The 15,551-nt window shown below is 38.1% G+C and overlaps 1 protein-coding gene across 1 annotated transcript; it reads right to left on the bottom strand.

The window, feature by feature from the left end:
* Positions 1-2: 2 nt before the first annotated feature.
* LOC149023922 (putative anion transporter 3, chloroplastic) lies at positions 3-5,265 on the bottom strand. Its single transcript, XM_089144363.1, has 7 exons — positions 4,619-5,265; positions 2,176-2,402; positions 1,703-2,054; positions 1,578-1,622; positions 1,232-1,378; positions 996-1,133; positions 3-832 (listed from the first exon to the last, which is right to left on the bottom strand). Exons 1-7 carry the CDS (start codon positions 5,072-5,074, stop codon positions 629-631), a joined length of 1,569 nt encoding a protein of 522 aa, XP_089000489.1. The 5' UTR covers positions 5,075-5,265; the 3' UTR covers positions 3-628.
* Between the last annotated feature and the right edge of the window lie 10,286 nt (positions 5,266-15,551).

Genomic DNA, 15,551 nt, shown 5'->3' with positions numbered 1-15,551 from the left:
CTGGAGCTTGGTTCCTTTGTGCTCACAATTTCCTAATTCACGGTTAAAAGTTTCAAGCAACGGTCTTCCCCGAGTGGCAATACATATTTCATGGCTGGGTATGACCTTAAGATGGAAATTTGCCTCTCATCCTTCCACATGGCAGGTTCAAGCCATGGTTCAGACCTGCCCTTCTTGTTTGTGTTTGGAGTTCTTATGCTCAAGTGCTCTGAGCTTCATTCGTTGGAAAGCAACTGCTCATGATTCTTGATAGGTTTTAAGTATTGTTGTATAAACAGGTGTTTCCACCCCTTCAAAATGATGAAAATGTTTATAATGAACAGAGAATTCATCCTTTTCTGGAATGTTTTTCAATACAAAGTGTAGTTCCTATACTTCAGCTTCGTACATCTCTTTAATCTTGTAGAGGGCTGAAACTGATTTCCCACTTTAATTTCTAATCGCCAGAATCAAGTATCTCCTGTTGCAGAACCAGTCCTTCCTTCTTTTACAACAGTTTTCTCCTTTTCATGGTGACCCGTCTGAGCAACTGAATCATTAGTTTAGATTGCCCGTGTTGTGCTTCATCCATTGCTGAAATATTTCATCCTTCCGATGTAAATATTATAATCCAAACTGCTAATGCAACCTAGAAGACACGCTCCCCTGTTGCAAACAGGTTCCAGAAGATTGTTGTCACGAAGTAGAGAACTGACGTTACAGTTAAGAATGCCTGGAAAGATCCCAACCACTGAACAAAGTAACCAGTGCCAATGGTGCTGATTATTGCTGCTACTGTTCCAAATGCATTTGCAATCCCATGGAGCAACCCTGCATACTGGGGAGCTATATCCTGATAAAAGCAATCAATGATCATGATTTTAGTTGCTGATAGAAGCACTGTAATAGAGATACCATTTGTTATCTTGCCTCACATTGAGCCAAAAAACAATCATGGATACTCAATATACAGATCACAGATTTTAAGGTTATAATGGTGTGGAATGAACACTTACTTGCATGTTAAGGAGAAAACCTGCTTGGCTGAATGAGCTCAAGCTCAATCCAACGGTCAGGACCATGGCTGCCGCTGCAGGTGTCTTCACAAAATTCAAGCAGAGTAATGATACTCCAGGTCCAATGAAGCCAATAGACTGCCTCAATCACCAGGGATAAAATTAAATGTTAACAAAAAATATCCTAGTATCACCATATTAGGATTGGAATTCCAGAGAGAATGATAAAGAGTTACCTGCATGATTTTCCTGACCAGTGTTGTAGAGTAGCCTTCTTTGATCAAGTAATCTGAGGCAGCACCTGCTACGTAACCCAAAGCAGCCATCATTCCCCATGGGATGGCACTAAACCAAGCAGCTTCTTTCAAGTTGACATTGAAGACCTGTGTTAATTATTTATGAAACCCATTCTCCAAATTACATAAAATGCAAATTTTGCTACTTGATATTCTCATGTCCATTTATGCAAATAGTTGTTGGTAGTTTGAGACATGAAGTATGTGGTCTCCAGCTCTTGACAAGTCGTCAAATACCAAAATTCACTAACAAAAAGATTGAAAAAACAGAAGAGGAAGAACTCACAGTCTTGAAATACACAGGCATCCATGAAAGAAGAACAAAGTACCCCTGCAAGTTATGGCAGATTTTTAGTGTTTCAAAAGGTACTGAACAATCTTGTGCAAATGTTTAATAAGAAAAACAAATACCCAGTTGTTAGTGACATTCGCAAAGATGATTGCCCATGTGGGTAGCTTAAAGAATAGTTGATGAAAAGGCGGAAGTGTGCCATCGTAACTAGGCTGAGAATCTGATTTTCCAGCTTGGATCAACCGCAATTCCATCTTATGGATTGTGCAACTTTCTCTTGGATCATTTGTGACACGAAAAGCCCAAATTGTAAGCCAGAGTAGTCCAAGCATTGAAAAGAGCACAAAAGGACCAGAAATTCCAAGTTTCATCATCAGGATAGGAGTTAACAAGAAGCCTGTAACATTCCCAAGATGAAATCCTGCCATGGAACATCCAACTGCACTTGCCCGTTCATGGCATGGGAACCACCTAACAGAATAGAAGAGGGAAAAAGAATCTCTAATTAAATCTTAAGGCAACTTGGACAAATGAATTTTATTCAAGTCCCAAACAAGTGGTACAATGCATAGAAATGCAGAAAACCTGTTACCTAGACAAGAGAGTATTCATTGAAGGTAAAGCAACACCCTCAGCCAATCCAAACATTGCACGGACGGCCAACAACATTGCAACAGAGTGTTCAGCCGCCCAAGGAGTGAGGAGAGTGGCCAAGGACCAAAGAGCCACACCCCATGCCATTACTCTCTTCCCACCATACCTGTCTACTAAGGCTCCTCCAACAGCAGATGAGAAAACATATCCCCACAGGAATGATGACTGAAAGTCCATGCAAGCAAATCTCACTAGAACATTCGATGTATTGAAGAGAAACATCAAATATCACATATCACATAGAATAGCATGAACTAGAAGTCTAGAAGCAGCTAACAACTTACATTAGTATTTATTACCTTTCCCGATGCAATAGAACATCCATAAGCGCACAAAAATATTTGACCCTATATATCTACTGCTATTTTCCTCCAAAATCAAGATCTTAGCCCAGGCCCAAGATTATACTCTACATGGGCCAGTTTCTATTAGCCCAAACCAGAGTGGGTTGGAAGAGCCAAGGATTTTAAAACTGGAATTTGGGTCCCAATCAGGCAGAGATTATTTAGTTCTACATCAGACTGGATCAAGATTCTAAGTGGGTGTTTGGTAGCGTTCCCATTTTGGGGAAACTGGTTCTTGTGTACAAATGTTTTTACATGTTCCTAAGTTGAGAAATCGTTCTCTATTTAGAAATGGATGCTTAATAAACCCTTTTATTGAAATATTCCGCAATTAGGCCCACAATCTGAAAAATCTAGTTTTCAAGCAAGGACATGGGTTGGAACAAAGATGGAGGGGGGGGTGGTATCAAGAGACTTTTACCATCAGGAACATTGTTTCAAGATTTCATTCCCACAACAAAACATGTCTTACATGTGCTGCAAAACCAGTTCTTTGGACCACTTCCTCATTGGTTTGTTCTTTTGTTCTTCAAGAATGAACCATTTTAACAAAAATCTACCACCCATTCTTCGAGAGCAAAAGAACATCAGAATTGTTCTCTGAGACCATTATCAAATGCATCCTAAGGAAGCATCCGATAACCGTCTGGTAGGTGTTTGTTAAGACAGTTTGTTCTTTTGTGTTTAAAGAATGGCCAATGTGAAAAGTGGTTTGAGGAATGATTTTTGCAGAAAATGTAAGACATGTTCTGTTGGAGAAACAAAAATTTGATAAGAGGGATCCCAGTGGTGAAAGTCTCTTCTAGAACATCCCCATCGTGCTTGCAAACCATTTTACTTTGCTCTTTCAACCCATGGCCTTGCTCGAAAACTAGATTTTTCATAATATGGACTCAATTAGGAATATTTTCACAACGGATTAATCAAAAGCCCATTTCCAAACTAAGAATGGTCTCTCGGCCTAGGAACATGTAAAAATGGATTTTACTTTTTACACAAGAACTATTCTTTTAGAATGGAAACGTCACCAAATGCATACTAAGTTTAAGCTGAAAACCAAATCCGTTTTAGGAGCCGAAAATCAGCCCATGAATTGATCTGCTTCAAGATAAAATATAAACAAATTGACTAGCAATGATCCAAACTTAATATCAATGAAGTAAACTGACCGATTCACCAAACCAATTTTCACTTCTTTTTTTTCAATTTTCTAAAAACATTGGTGGGACTATCCTGGGTGAAAGTTACCCATGTTTTTTAAATAGAAGAATAAATTTAGGATCAGCAACACAGAGGGGGAGATCCTACTACCACAGCAAGGCTCCTCCATCAAAGGGTACCTCAATTGATAAAGATCAACCCCTCATAATTAGAAGCTCATGAATTCAATTTTCCTGAACCCTACTTATTTGGATCAAGAAATCTCCTCTCCCCCGAGAAGGGTAAAGAAAAGCTTGTTTTGAATAAAAATTAAAAAAGTTAAGACCGTGTTTTCATGATGGATGGACAACAATGACAATGGAAAAAGAAAAAGAAATGGTGATGATGTGGCATTTCAAATTTTATTATCCCATTTATATTCAAAATCCCACCACACTAGTAGGAATTTGGCACCACTCATTTGTAGCTACCACCTCCATTTCTTCCCTCTCCCACCAAACACCCCACCCATTAAAACACCATTCTATCTTTTTCCTAATCTTTCCTTTTCTTGTCAATCCAACTCAAAACACATGATACCTAACTTCCCGAATTTCTCAACCTTTTTACCCGTCAACCAAACGGAGCCATAGACTTGAGATGTGTGACAAGAATGGCCGTCAAAGGCGGAATACCTAATAACCTAAACGCAGTGATTTTAGGTTACTATTGTGACATTCTAACGAAACAAAAAAGAAATGAAAACTTCTAAAAGATAAGATCACGAAACAAAAAAGAAATGAAAACTTCTAAAAGATAAGATCAACAAACATGGAACTATGGAACATCTTTTAGTTGATCTTAGAATGCAAAAGGGAAGGAGCATATATAAGATACCTGAACGATCCCCAAAAAGGAACTGTTCCACCCAAATTTAGCAGCGAGAGGGACAATGGCGACAGACATGACAACTCGATCAGCATTACAGAGACACATGATGAACGCCATAAGAGCTACCACCTTGAATCTCTCCGGCATGAGATTCACACTTTCTGTTCCTATCAAAATCCCTCCTTCGTCCACCCTCTCGACGCTAGACCTTACCCGCACTCCTCTCCTATCCTCCGCCGCCGCCGCCGCCGCTACTACTGCTGGTTTCTTTACCTTACTCTTCCCTTCTCCGCCTCTCACAATCATCAAATCCCCAGTTGTGATTAAACTTCCCCATTTGATTGCCTTAGAACTTGTGGTAAATCTCAAATGGGTACTTCTAAAATCATTTAAACTTGAATGGGACTTGGAGAAACGTGGAGAAGAACGAAAGGCTGATTCAGAAACTTTAATCGATGCCATAGCATGAAGGAGTAAATGTCTGAGAGTAGAAGGAAGAGACCCAGAGTTAAACTCCTGACTCTTTCTTTATTTGAGTCGAGGGAAACAAAAACTTGTTTTATATATTTCTTTCTCAGGTTTTGTCAGATGGAAACTATCTCCGGTTTTAAGGAACCTGAGAAGAGCAAATATGGAGAATGTTTGGTTTGGTTTGGTTTCAGCAGAGCGGGAGAGACGGAGAAGAGTAAAACTAAAAGCAAGAGTCAGGGGGTGGGTCCCATATGAATCGAATATGATAGATCCTATTTTGACGACTCACCTACGAGAACCTGAACCCAACCCGAGAGGGAAGGAGGGGTTGGTGACGGTGGTTGGTAAGACTGTTCCAAGGGTATTTTCGGTATAAAATCGACCTAAGATTCAGCCCAATGAATAATTTGTAATCTGCCGAGTTTCACTTTCACCAACCATATTTCATATACGAAATGACAGCAATACCCCTCATGTAACATTCTGATGAAAGCCGAGAAAGTGTAGCCTCCGCGTGGCTTGGACATTCATTACATGGTAGTCACGTTGCGAAAACACGAGCGAGTTCGGTTGCCCCTTGTGTATATCCACACTTTTTACATAAGCCAAACTACTTGAGTAGTTGAGTGTGTGGATATCTCTCCTAACTGGGACCCATAAGTAAAAATTAATAAAATATTTAAAAAAAAAACTCATCACCTTAAATTCTTTGGGCCTCTCCTGTAATATTTGTGGTTAATAGCCGTTGGTCTGGACTAAAACAATTTCGAATAACTCACCTCTCAATTTGGACATTTTGCTAAAGAGATTTTTAGCCGTTGGTCTGGACTAAAATCAATACATAGAATCTCCATCAAATCCGGAGGAGGCTCCTGAATAAAAGACCATGAATTTCCTGGATCCATAGAGAACCTAGACAACTAATCTGTAGCTTGATTATCATCTCTTCCCACATGATTGAAATGAACATGCCTTCTAGAGGCGAATATATGTTGAATTCCTTCAGATATCTTGCCATACTTTCCTCGTTCTTTATGACCTGGATCGAGCAAAGAGACTGCTTGCTGGGAATTGGACTGGCCAAGCTCCCATATTTAATGCTAGTGACAAACCTTCTTGGATTGCCAATAATTCTGCTTCGAGAACTTCACAAAGGGAAATCCTTTTAGTGAACCCGCCTCTAAAATTACCAACCTCGTCTCTAATTAGTCCATCCAGTTGGGAAAATTGTTGTCAACTATTAATAGCAGCATCGGTATTACATTTAAACCAGCCCTTTTGGGGGGGCTTCCACCCTATAGTGTGTTTCATCTGCATGGGTATTTTAACTAAATAACAGCAGCTTCTCCATGCATCCTGTATTCCATCAAAGTATTCTTCAATAAGAACTCGACCATTCTCAGGCCTCACAAAAGATTCATCATGAACATCTTGATTTCTCCACCCCATAGGAAGTTAAGAACACAAGCAAATTTTGCTGCCCAGTTGTGCTTCCATTTAGCTGCTTTCCCACAGATATTCTCTGCGAATCCTTCTTCTCTTTTGCACCCATAGAACCATGCAAGTTGTCTCTGTGGCACCAACTGATTCCAAATACCTTAAGCAAACATGCAATTACGAAAGACGTGGATATTATCTTCCTCATCCCTAGGGCAAATACTACATCGACTACTGTCAATCAGCTGCATTTTCCACATACGATCATTAGTAAGAAGTCAATCTTCGAAGCTAGCCACATGAAGGAACAAATTCGATTGGGAACTTTTAATTTCCATAAAGTCTCCCAATAGGTAGCATCCATCCAAATACTCAATCTACTCAAACCTTCTGCTAGTGCCTCATAAGTAGAGCTAACAGAGAATTGACCCATTTTGGATAGGGACCACATCACCATATCATTGCCTGCTGCTAAACTAGGGAATGTACAAACTTCAATTTGCCCCCTAATGTTACTGGGAAGGAATTCTTCAATTATATTTGACCAAGTAGCTTCATTCTCATTAAAATAATCGCTTACTTTATCCCATAGCATATGTTGAGGAAGTGGTTTCTCCACCAGCGACTCCAAAGGTTCATCTTTACCCAACCAAACATTCTACCAAAACATTGTATTTTTGTTGTTCCCAATAGAAGTGTGACAAAGGGAATGCATATCAATTGCCTCCTTGTAGAGAGCTTTCCATAGAGTGGAGTCAGTGATAGAAGTTTTTAAAGGAAATGATCAACAGCGTGACCCATATTTATCCTTTAACAAAGTAACCCATAGAGAATCTTGTCGAAAGTAGCCCCAGGCTAATTTACACATAAAAGTTCTATTCATTAGATCTAGCCTTCTGAACCCCAAACCACCTTCGCTTTTTGGAGAGCAAATGCAGGTCCAGTTAACTAGGTGGGCCTTCCTTTTCTGAGGGGTATCACCCCAAATGAATGAGCGGATTTCTCTCTCTATATCTTCCAGCATCCCTTTAGGAACTGCAGTGCTTTGCATGGTGTAGTAGGGAGAAGACATAATGACTGATTTAGCCAAAACAATACGACCAGCGAGGGAAAGGGAAGAAGCTTTCCATCCTGCAAGCCGGGTCTTAACCTTACTTACCAAATATTTATAATCAGCCTTTTTAATACGCTCATTCCAGATGGGAACACCAAGGTATCTACCAATGTCTTTTGTCACTATAAACCCATTTGCCTTGGCAATTTCAAGAGCTTTATGCTTCTCCAAATTTGCAGAAAAATAGATGTGTGATTTCTCGTTGCTAACTTTACTTCTGAAAGCCTCACAGAACTTTCTTAAGCAATTTTTAACAATTAAGAGCTGATCCAATGAAGCTTCAGAGAATAGAACTAGGTCATCTGCAAACATTATATGTGTTATCCCAATGCCGCCTCTACGTACTTGTATTGGCTTCCAACCTTCTTCCTGAGTAACATCCTGAATGCAATGTGTCAATCGCTCCATACATAAGACAAAAAGATAAGGTGACAGTGGGTCTCCCTGTCAGATTCTTCTGAAAGGGGAGAATGGCTCTGTCTCCTCACCATTCCAGAGAATACTGAATTGTATAGAAGTAACACACAACATGATAACGTCAATGAGCTTGTTAGGAACACCTGCAAAAGAAAGGGTTTCTGTAATAAAATTCCACTGAAGGCGATCATAAGCCTTCTTAAGGTCAATTTTAATGGCCATATAATTGCGTTTGCTACCTTTTACACGCATAGTATGAAAAAGCTCTTGGGCTATGATGATATTTTCTTGGATGTGCCGTCCAAGAACAAAACTCACTTGGTTAGGAGCTACTAAATTGGGCATGAATTCCTTGAGTCTATTAGTAATCAACTTAGCTAAAATCTTAAGACTGACATTGTAGAGAGATATCGGCCAAAATTGCGGAATTTTCTCAGGTGTCTCTACTTTAGGAATTAAAACAATGAAAGTGGCACTGAGTTTACCTTCCAAATTACCTAGAAAGGTTTCTTTGACTATTCTGCAGACTGAACCACCAGTTGTAGCCCAAGTCCGTTGATAGAACGCTACTTGAAATCCATCAGGACCAGGGGCCTTCCAAGGATGCAACTGTTTCACAGTTTTAAAAACTTCTACATCTGTGGCATTATCTGCAAGCATGGCTAACTAATCATTGTCCAATGTAGGAAAAGAATGACTCGTAAGCAAGGGCCTAGTTGTCACTTCCTCAACAGAAAATAGATTTTTATAAAATTGAACAACATGATTCTTTAAAGCAAAAGCTTCAAAGATCCATTATCCTTCATTATTCTTCAACCCCTCAATTCTATTTCTCTTACGACAGGAGATAGTAGAAATATGGAAATATTTAGTATTCCTATCACCTTGAAGCACCCACTGTTTTCTAGATTTTTGAACCCATTTGATCTCTTCCCTAGAAAAAGTATTCTCCACCTCCAATCTAAGTTGTTTCTCTAATCTAACCAAAAAAGGATTTAATGGTCCAGAAGAGAGTTTCTTTTGGATTCCATGCTAAAGAGATCTTTACTCCCCTCCCCTATTATAGGAAGTTATCAAATTCTTAAAATAAATAAATAAACTCTAAATTTGGACTTTCTTTCCACGCTTTCCACGCTTACCACATTTAATTTTTTCGATACAAAAATAAATTGTTGGTGGAAAGAGCTATCACATGTATTGACATTAAAGTTCAATATTTTTGCGAACTTTGTTGTTTTTGTCTGGGGAAATTTCACCTTGTTAGATCAGCTCCATCAAGGATCAGAATATAATTTTATTAATATTAGACATGGAGATTCGAAATACAAAAAAAATAGTTGGGTTTTCAAAAATGTTAATAATTACTGTGAGACAAAAAATTAAAACTGAAATTGACAAAAAACTAATGAGTCTCACTAATAGTAATAATACTCATTCTCACCTCGTGAAAACCACAAGAATCATATAAAGACGTGCACATCACACGTGACATCATACTTTAGAAACCACACCTAATAGGACAGCAATCCGCATCAAGTAGATAAAGAAACCTTGTAATATCTTGCTCGAAATTGTAAAATCAACGATATATCGCTGATAAATTTTAAATGTTGTTTCAAGCCCTTTTTTTTGTTTTAAATTTTATTGGTGTACACCGTTCACCAATTGATATATAATGCCAATGCATGAACAATAATCAAATATAATCCAAAGTCCAAACTACTTCTAAAGTATATAATGGTTATTTGTCTTCTTCTAAGGGATTTGGCAATGATGGTAACATCTTTCTAAAGTATTTAATGATTATTTGTCTTCTTCTTAAGGGCTTGGCACAATGATGGTAACGTCTTAGGTTTAAATCTCCATCTCTCCAAACTTCTCCGGCCCCTTTCTATCCCATGGGCCACGGTTTTAAAGAGAAATCCAAAAATGTCTTCTTTTAATGTGATCTTATAATATCTATCTCACGTGTCATGTTTTGTGCTCAAGACCTGATAGTCAGACATAATCATATAAATATTTATACCATTGCTAAGCATATGTAAAAGTGAGTCATATTTGGATTATATGTTAATTAAATTACTTGAGAGATGTAGATGAACCTATGAGCCAAATTGCATCTCTAATCTACATTAACAATTCTATGTGTCACAAATTGGTTAAGAAAATAGATAATATATATAGAATAAGCTATGAATTTTTTAGTATATAAATTCATACTTATCAGAAACGATAAGATTTACAAAATTATTTAAAGAAAACATGATACACACTAGGTTTAGTGGTAATCACTGGTTTTGATACTAAAGGAAGGATCTTGGGGTCTTGCAATATGATATTTGCAGCATTATGTCCAGTGTGTCAGACAAGAATAAAATAGATAGGGAGGTCTTGACATCTTCTGTAGCGCCTTTTCTAATCACCTGGGTGTATGGTGAACCTATTAGAGCTCAAAGGCTAGAGATTTGGAACTGTATCACCACTATTGGACAGAACAAGATGCCCACTAGATATGCGTTGGAGATTTTAATTCCTAATGTTATGGGTGCAAGTTTGGCCTTGGCGGCCTTGACCCGCCTTAAGTCTGCCCTGAGCCCGAATGGGGCTTGGGCTAAAGATTTTGGCCCTAAGGGAGAGTTAGAGCCAAAATATTCTGGCCCTGGAACTAGGGCCAAGGCGGGCCTGGGATTACTCTTTGGCTCGCCCAACCAGTCTCGGCCCGTCCCTGATCTTGGCCTTGATTCTGACGATATAGGTCCTAATCACATGGGTATATACTTGACACGTGTCAAATTTTAAAAACATGATCATGTTTTTTAGAAAATTATTAAAAATAAATTATATACTCATTATCAATGTAATAAATATTCATATGATTTTGGCCTTAATCCTGACCCTAATTTTGGCTCTAGTCTTGATGTTAATTTGACCTCGATCATGTACGAGATTTTTACCCTAATCTTCATATTAACATTGATATAATTCTAAGTCTAAGTCGTTTTGATCCTATTAGACTATGAGTTCACTTTTTATATTATTTTTAAGGTAATTTTATTTTTTCAATTAAGTCATTTTTAGTTCCCAAAAAATATTGACTTTTTCTTTTTTGGGACTAAGGCAAGATAATATATTATAAATAATAAAAACTAGTATATAAAAAATTAATATCTAACAAATCTACACCCCAACTTCTCATCATGAATATTGACATCTTTCTTTTGCTTCCAATGTGATATTTCAAAAAACTTATTAAAGACAGATAATTATGTTTGTAACTAAAATATCATTTTCTTTAACTACGAAAAAAATATCAATAATAAATTATCATTGATTTACTTGTTAACAAGGTTTTGAATATGAATTTTTTTGTTGAATAAGAGTATCAATAGGAAATGTTTTCAATTTTCATCACCAAAGCAATAGGAGACTTTCAGAGCTCAATATAGAATTATGGAGTGTGAATTTATTTATATTTAAAGCAACACTATCAACTTATTGACTATTTTATCATTTTGTAAGAGCTTGAATCATCTTATATTTCTATGAAGTTTATTTTTAGTTAACTTGTGATACCTTTATGTATTTTTTTTATGAATTTACATTTGATATTTTAGGTCTAAGGATAGGACCAATTAAGACTAGGGACAAGTCCAATCAAGGCTAGGGCCAAAATAGGGTTAATCAGGGCCAGGGACAGGGCCAATCATGGCCAGGGTCAGGGGTCAATTAGTGTCAAGGCCAATCAAGGTCAGGAACATGGCCAATCAGGGCCAATCCATCCTAACCTGACCCAATTAGGGCTAATCAGGGCGGGAATGGGCTTGGCTTGGCCCTATAGGGCTTAGAACTAGGGACAATAATCCTTGACCCTAAACTAGGGTCAGGGCGGGAATGAGCTTAGATTAGAAGATATAGGGTTGGGCTTGGGATTGCAAAAGCCCGGCCCTGTTGTAGCCCTAACTCCTATGTGGGGTGGCACGAAAAAGCTCGAGGTAATAAGGGGTTGTATGGCAATGATTTTGTGCTAAATGCATACCATTTTTTATGCTTTTGTGCGAAATTGGGCAAATTTGGTACATAATATGTATTGAAATCTTGCATGGTTGGAGGGCGTATTTCTATGGCAAAATTTGCACAGAATCTTGTATGGTATGCATAAAATGGGCACATTTTTTTTAAAAATAAAATCAACTAAGAAAAGTTAAACGCTTCAATTTAAACTTAAATTGACAATTACGCAATAAAATAAAAATAATTGGCAACATAATTATTTACAAATTAATTATTTTTTTAATAAAACCAAGTAAAAAAATTTAAACACATTAAAAAAATTACATATAGAGTGGTTAAACCCTAATTCATCGTTTTTTTTCCTTTTTCTTTTTTTAAACCCTAATTCATCATTGAATCAAAATAACCTTGGTGGCTTTGAACCACCATCTCTTGAAACATGCTCATCCTCCAAGCGCTCTACCAATTGAGCTAAAGATCCAAAAAAAAAATGTCAATTAAATAAGACTACAAGAATGTCTGCACTAAGGACAAGGGCATGAAATAACAAACATCATTTCTCTCACATCAACAAAAGTTTTGTGCTTCTAGCATCATAATAAACATATCATTGAGAGGATAACTCAAGCTCTTATATTCCGTGAGTTTAGGTTGCAAAGTATAAGTTAGCAGCACCTTAGAATCAGTGTCATTGAATAACAATCACTCTTCTTCTTAATTAGAATCACTAGATGATTATAGAATAGTCAATACAGCACCACTGAGAAGGTACAGTCTGAAACTAATTCAACAGCAAAGAGAATTAATGAGAAATTTGGAAGGCCAGGTTACAATCCTATTGTTTTAATTGATACCCCACTTCAATCATATGAGAGAATTGCATATTATATGATTGTTGAATGATGTCTAGTCACAGCAATAAGATATTGAATGAATCTCATACCTTATGAATACATCATATGTAGGCAAGGAAATAAGAAACTAGATCATACTTTTGCTAAACCCTAAACATACGTAACCCTGTTTCAAAATCATATATTCAGTCAGAATGGAGATGACTGGGAAACTTGATGGTTCATCCGTAGAGACCAAAGAGAGTGCAATGGTTTGGCATTGCCAATATGCTGATCCAGATTTTGCTCTTGTCAAGCTAGAGAACTTCTTGATCACCCTGAAAGTGTTATGATAAATGAGCCAGTCTTTGTGAGTCGACAACACATGAATCGTTCCATAGAATGGTTGCTCATAGGGAAGAAGACATTGATGATATGTTGGTAAACCATTGCTAGTCTTCTCATACCATAAGACTGCAAAATAATATCATAAAAACTAAGATACATTACCATTCAATAAGAAATAATAGAATCATTATCTTTGCAACTGTGAATAAAAAAGATAAATGAATCAATAATAAAAGAAAAGCAACACTACGCGCCTTCAATTCCAAGAGAGGGAAACTCCATGTTTTGCAGTCAAATGATGAAGACAAACATCCCAAAGTTAAGACATGGTCTACATCTAGGCACAGGGGCAGCATATACAACACAATAGATGGTGTTACTCACTGTTTGCAAAATAAAATAACCGCAAGCGTACAGTATCGTGTAGCTAACGGGTTGATCTCAGGGAGATATGCCACCTATAATTCAACTTCTTAATAGTAATGCAAGAGTGGAATAATTCAATTTTGTTAACTAATTGATGCGTTCAAAATCTGCTCAGCCCTTAGATCATGGATGAATGACCTACAAAAACAATCGTCAGATGTGGCCCGACCGCGGGGGTCGGGAGTCCACCTCCGAAGGCTAAGTCAGTTGATGAACTGATCATAAAAGGCTCTGCTTGAATATAGAGCAAAAGTATGAATACGAATATATGGAATACGATTCAGATACCTCTCTTGTACGTAGGTCATGTCTTATATAGTGTTTACCTTTGAATCTCCTTCATTGGATTTATTTGAGCTTTCTTTGGGTGGCCGTCCGATTTTAACGATTAGATCTGTTGATAATAGATCCGTTTGTTGATGGGATAATGGATAACTTCTTTGTTAGCACGATCATAGCGTGGCAGTTATCCAAGTAAGCACGATCGTTTGCTCCTGTAAGTGCTGTTAACCATCTCCTTGACGATTTGTCCACTCCGATAATTACGGATTTGGGCGTGCCTGTTGACTAAATCAGGTTTCTTCTTCAGCAAGCTATCTTTCAACCCGGCCCGCTCGGATGCGAGTCGGTCCGTTTCTTCCCGACCAGGGTCGAGGGTCGAACCAAGGGCGGAACCGGTTTAATAATTATTTTTCCCATATCACGAGCCCCCGAGACCAAGCATTCAGGCAACTCTGAGGGCTTGGTTTGAACTGGTCCCGTTTATCAAATAATGGTTTTGAATAATCCTTCGCTTATTAAATGTCGAATCGCATTTAATGCTGCTGCATCACTTTTTCCTCGAGTTTTGCGAATGTCTTCATTTTTCATGGGGGTGATGCCACGTGTCCTCTGCAGCCAAAATCATCATTGCTCACGAAATCGAAACGACGGTTTCTCAAAACGTCTATTTTTATTCGATTTGTTCAAACTTTTTGAAACGTCTCCCGATCATGATCGTCAATTCTGAAGTTATCCTAATCGTACACGTCCTCGATTATCTGCGTGCTTAAAAGTTGTTCGTTGTCTTCGTATGTTTCATTCTCTTTGTCTGGAGTTTGAAACTTCGTCGTCTTCCTTGCGCCCTAAAAATCTTCTCGCTTTTACGCTCTCTGCTTCGATGAATCAGTAAGTTCATTGACTCCTTTGTATCCTTTATTTGTCTCGATCTTTCCTTTTACTTTTGTCTCCGCTTTTATTAAAAACCAAAACCAGACCTTCCCAGTAATGGAAGGTGGTAGGGTTTCTTATGAAGGTTCTTCTGAACATAGCGCCAGTAAGGGCGACTCTGGTGGTGAGGCATTTGTCTCTGTCCCCATCGAACAGTCAGATAGTGACAAGCGAACTTTACTGCCATTTGGCGTGACTTTGAAGAAGTGAGCCAAAAGAAGAAAGTAGAAAAAGATATTGAATTTCCTTCCATGCCTCCTGAGTTTGGACCGTCCAGAACTCCTAAGGTGACTGCTGAGACCTCTCGGCAGTTTAAACAACCTAGCAGGCCCAAGGATGAACCTAGTTCCGTTCCTTCCTCCTTCACCGAAGTTGAACTCCCTTTGGCAGTTGAATGTTTTGACTTTCCTCCATTATATTATCTTAGAGCCCCCAAACCTGATGAAAGGGCCAATTCGAACCTGCCCGAAGAGTTTTCTTTGTATATAGATACTCTGGAGAGTGGAGTCCATTTTCCATTCTTCCATTCTTTGTTTTCTGCTGTTTTAAATCATTGGGACATTTGTCCTGGAATGCTTCTCCCCAATAGCTGGTGTCTTATCGTTAGCTTTTTGGGTTTGTGTTTTGAACTTGGTATCGAACCTTCTCTCCCTCTCTTTGTACATTTCCATGT

Source organism: Hakea prostrata, chromosome 2 (assembly GCF_041222555.1).
Source record: "Hakea prostrata isolate BN-2017 chromosome 2, UWA_Hpros_2, whole genome shotgun sequence".
Classification (NCBI taxonomy): Eukaryota; Viridiplantae; Streptophyta; class Magnoliopsida; order Proteales; family Proteaceae; genus Hakea; species Hakea prostrata.
This window is presented reverse-complemented; position numbering and strand designations above follow the sequence as displayed.

Bases quoted from the DNA above. Each gene is read 5' to 3' on its own strand.
- LOC149023922 (XM_089144363.1), bottom strand. From the start codon at position 5,074: ATGGCATCGATTAAAGTTTCTGAATCAGCCTTTCGTTCTTCTCCACGT. The intron at 2,403-4,618 runs GTATCTTATATA...ATGGACTTTCAG, and splicing joins CCTTTTTGGGGATCGTTCAG to TCATCATTCCTGTGGGGATA. The intron at 833-995 runs GTAAGTGTTCAT...TGCTTTTATCAG, and splicing joins GTTTTCTCCTTAACATGCAA to GATATAGCTCCCCAGTATGC.